At 39.2% G+C, this 4,680-nt stretch overlaps 1 protein-coding gene across 1 annotated transcript; it reads left to right on the plus strand.

Annotated features, from left to right (window-relative positions):
* The first annotated feature begins 594 nt into the window (after positions 1-594).
* On the plus strand, positions 595-1,539 carry LOC120237369 (olfactory receptor 13D1). The gene has a single exon (XM_039240646.1). The coding sequence runs from the start codon at positions 595-597 to the stop codon at positions 1,537-1,539; it is 945 nt and encodes a 314-aa protein (XP_039096577.1).
* The last annotated feature ends 3,141 nt before the right edge of the window (positions 1,540-4,680 follow it).

Here is a 4,680-nt window from a genome sequence, read left to right on the forward strand (position 1 = left end):
GCATTTTCAGGAATTTAGTGTGGCCATTTCATAGCATTGAGGGTATCAGTAGTGGCTCCAGAATTTCTCCATTAGAGAGACTTAGGGGTGACAGTTTGGTTGGAGGAGGAGCTAGAGAACTTTTCAATGAAGTTGTGTTGCATACACAATGCATACAATGTGTGCATATACAATGTACACAAGCACATTGCTTTTCCTTAGATTGTATTTCTCTGTTAGGATGTCATTTGTGGGGAGGCTAATGAAGATTACTGTGAAGCAAATCTACCGAATAATCCTTCCTTTATACCATCAGTGGGGAGAAATAGCAAAAGTGGGAGGAAAGGGGATTAAGATAGGCTTTGTGTGATGGACTGTTTTTGGTGAAGTTACTGCTTTGCTTTCTCTTATTAGCCCTGGATTAAAAAATATCCTCATCTGGGATCTTTTCTGAACACAAAGACAGCTATTCTTCTTTCACACCTTTATCCTCAACAACTCCATCCAAGAATAAAACAAAATAACGGAGGTGAAAGCTATTTGATAAATCTACATCATAAATTTAAATTTCCCCGAGTCTTGTCCTTTTCTAAATCCTGAATGTAACATGGACACATGAAGATGGGGAATTATTCAGCTGTGACCGAATTCTTTCTAGTGGGACTTTCCAAATACCCAGAGATCCAGCTTGTTCTCTTCATGCTCTGCCTCATCATGTATGTGATAATTCTGCTGGGAAATAGCCTCCTCATTGTCATCAGCATACTGGATTCTCGCCTCCACACCCCCATGTACTTCTTCCTCGGGAACCTCTCATTCTTGGACATCTGCTACACATCATCGTCCATTCCCCCAACACTTATCATACTTAAGTCTCAGAGAAAATCTATCTCCTTCATTGGCTGTGCTCTGCAGATGGTTGTCTCCCTGGGGTTGGGCTCCACTGAGTGTGTCCTCCTGGCTGTGATGGCCTATGATCGATATGTGGCCATCTGCAACCCACTGAGGTACCCCATCATCATGAACAAAGTGCTTTATGTGCACATGGCTGCTTGGTCCTGGATCATAGGCTGCCTAAACTCCTTAGTGCAAACAGTCATGACAATGATACTGCCTTTCTGTGGGAATAATGTCATTGATCATATTACCTGTGAGATCTTGGCCCTTCTTAAACTCATATGTTCAGATATCTCCATGAATGTGTTTATCATGACAGTGGCAAGTATTGTTTTATTGATGATTCCTCTGCTGTTAATTTTCATTTCCTATGTTTTTATCCTCTCTTCCATCCTGAGGATTAATTCTGCTGAAGGGAGAAAGAAAGCTTTTTCCACCTGTTCAGCCCATCTGACTGTGGTTATCTTATTCTATGGTTCAGCACTTTTTATGTATATGAAGCCCAAGTCAAAGGACACAAACACTTCTGATGAGATCATTGGACTGTCTTATGGAGTGGTAACCCCAATGTTGAATCCCATCATCTATAGCTTGAGGAATAAAGAGGTGAAAGAGGCTGTTAAAAAAGTCCTGAGCAGACACCTGCATCTATGGAAAATATAAAAGGTCTTGAGGCATGTATCCTCCATGTTGAGACCAGATCAGATCTTTTGTGTTCACAGATGAAGTCACAGAACCCAGTATTAAGAGAACTTATCTGCTCATAAGTCCAAATATAGGATTTACATTCTTTTCAACACAGAAGTCTCATGTAAGCCTTCTTCTCTCTCTTCCTTGTTTTTTTTTTTTTCTCTCTTCTCTTCCCCATTTCCTCCTTCTTTTCCTTTCGCCTTCTCCAACAGCTTTGTTACTCTATTTTCCTTCTGTTTTCCTGGTCTCCTTTCTGTTTAAACTGAAGGTCTATTGTTTTGTTGTCTAGTATCCTCTCTTCCAGTAAAAGAATGTACCTTTCCTTTCGACATTCAACAGTGCCTCCCTCTGAGTCTGTGTGTGCTGGAAGGGGCTGGCCTCTGGAAATAGTGGTACCATTTGGAACAAATGGGTAGGCAGTTAAAGCAAAGTTAAACCCTCTGGTTACAGTGATTCATTCAGCATAGGAGGTGAGTTCTGCCAGGGTAATCAGACTCAATCTAAGAATAATGCCTCAGACTAAGAAAAGATGCACTTTTCCTGCTAAAGTTGCTAAACTGATAAAATGTAGGCATGGGGCACTTTATCAATAAGTGCAAGGAGCCTATCTGAGAGGCAAAGAGGTGTTTACAGAAGAAAGGAGAGTGTGTGCGATCCTGGTATTTTAACTCCTTGATCCAGCTGTGTCTAAAGTCAGTTCACAATTATTCTTTTTAGTTACACCAATCAATAAATTACCTTTTTATAAAAAACTTGTTGAGTTGGATTTTCACCACTTAACAATTATATAGTCCCAACTAAAATATTTCTTTGTACCCCCTCTCCACTCATATTTTTAGGTAAAATATATTAAGGATGTATTATCTAAGTGGTCCCAAGTTCTCCAGCCTTCAGGGGCTCTCCTTCCTTTAACAACTAAATAATTTCTATTCTGTGTGCCTACGGACATTCCAGTCACCTCTCCAATTATTTCTGAGGAGTATTTCTATTTTCTTAGTTTCTGGTTTTCATTTTATGCCAAACTATTCTAAACTTTTCTAGGGGCACCTGAGTGACTCAGTTGGTTGAGTGTCCAAATTTGGCTCAGGTCATGAGCTCACAGTTCATGACTTCAAGCCCCATATTGGGCTTGCTGCTGTCAACGAAGAGCTTGCTTCTGATCGGCTGTGCCTCTCTCTCTGCCCCTCCTCCACTTGTGCTCTTTCAAAAATAAATAAACATTAAAACTAAATAAATTTTTCTATCATTCTTCTTTCATAATCTTGTATATCTCCATGTCAAGCTCTCAATAGTACATTTTGCCTGCAAAGAATAAGCATAAGTCTCCTAAATATCCACATTCAAGAGACCACATATTGAACACCTTTATTTAGGCTTGAATATAACATAAAGGGACTAAGATCACTAAGAAAAATAAATCAGTATTAAGTACTACTGTTCTTGGTATCTACTAGCCATCTGCCTTCACATGGGCCCTTTTACGTCTCATTTTCCTCTTTAGCTCCTGTCATGCTACAACATTGACAGTGTCTATTCATTTCCTTCTCCCATAAGAATCAGCACTTCTCTCAATAAAAATGAATGGATACCTAACTCAAAGCACTCCTCAGCATGGTCCTGCTCAAAATGAAGTGTGAGCCTACCCCAAAAGAAGACTGCAGCTTCTACTCTTAGAGCTACAGTAAAGAACTTCAGGAAGTTTTTAAAAAGCAGAGATTCCTCACCAACAATAATTTAGAAACACTGAATTCCAATAAATAAGCACCTTGAGTGATATGTCCTGTTTGTGAAAATATATCAATACACTATCTCTTTTTTTAAAAATTGTTAAATGTTTATTTTTGAGAGGGAGACAGAGTGCGAGCAGGGGAGGGGCAGAGAGAGGGAGACACAGAATCTGAAGTAGGCTCCAGGCTCTGAGCTATCAGCACAGAGCCCAACACGGGGCAAGAACTCACAAACTGTGAGATCATGACCTGAGCGGAAGTCTGACATTTAACAGACTGAGCCACCCACGTGCCCTATCCCCATTTGAGTTTCTTAAAAACCTGCAATACCACAGCAAAATCTCCATTTGCATTACAGTCAAAACTGCTCTGGAGGATCTCCTTCCCCCATTTCCCAATACCCAGTCTTCCTGCTGTTTTATCCCTGTCTTTCCCTGCATCTAATCCTTCCTTGATCACAATAGCCTCTTTCAAGTAAGATGGAGTCTGTCCTCTGAGGGCAAGGGGTTTGGAGAAGTGATGGGTTTTGGAAGAAGAAACTGGGGTCTAAGTTTTATGGAAACCGTTGTTAAAATTCCCAAGTTAAGAATTTTGGTCCTACTTATGTCACCTCTTATTTTCATCACATTTCACAAATGTCACTTTTTCTCCATTTCATCAGCTCCTCCAGGAAGAAACTGTTTCTTCCCCTTCCTCTTCCATTCTTTCTTAGATCTATTAAACTAGATCTTAGATCTTACATCTATTAAACTTCTCGTTACAGTATATGTTATTTATTTGATGTGACATCGTTAAAAATAAACAAAAACCACAGGGTTGTTACAAACTCTTAATTCTCCAAATTATTAAGATTATAAATTGTATCAGAGTCTCCATTTGTCCTAACATAAAATGTGGACTTCAGTCTCTAAATAGTGGAAGCTTTATAAGTATTGAATAAGAAAAAAAAATGCAAAATGCCTTATTCAGTGCTTGGCTAATACCATGCAATGAATAATATACACACTCCCCTTAGCCTTTTCCATACATGTCTGTCTCCTCTAATAGACTGTGGGTTCCCTGAGGGCAAGATACAAGTAATATTTATTTTAGGGCCTTGGTGACTAGAAGAAGAGGCATTTATTAGACATTTATAGATTCATGAACAAATTAGTGTGTGATGGCTGTCTTATGCTGAAAGTGAACAAGCTGATTTGCCATTCCCTAGCTAATTCTTATGACTGCTTACTCTGTATCTTTGCTGATGCCATTTTCTCCATCTAAAATTGCCCTCATTTTAACCTATCTATAAAAATCCAAAGTGCCCCTCAAAAAATGTCTCCTCTGACTTAAAGTCTTTTATTATCATGCTAACAAGACTTCACCTCTTCTTCTACCAAGTTAATTC

This window comes from Hyaena hyaena, unplaced genomic scaffold, assembly GCF_003009895.1.
Source record: "Hyaena hyaena isolate Hyena2069 unplaced genomic scaffold, ASM300989v1 scaffold_6, whole genome shotgun sequence".
In the NCBI taxonomy this organism is placed as follows: domain Eukaryota; kingdom Metazoa; phylum Chordata; class Mammalia; order Carnivora; family Hyaenidae; genus Hyaena; species Hyaena hyaena.

What these genes read in the sequence shown, in the direction of transcription:
- LOC120237369 (XM_039240646.1), top strand. Translation starts at nt 595, where the DNA reads ATGAAGATGGGGAATTATTCAGCTGTGACCGAATTCTTTCTAGTGGGA.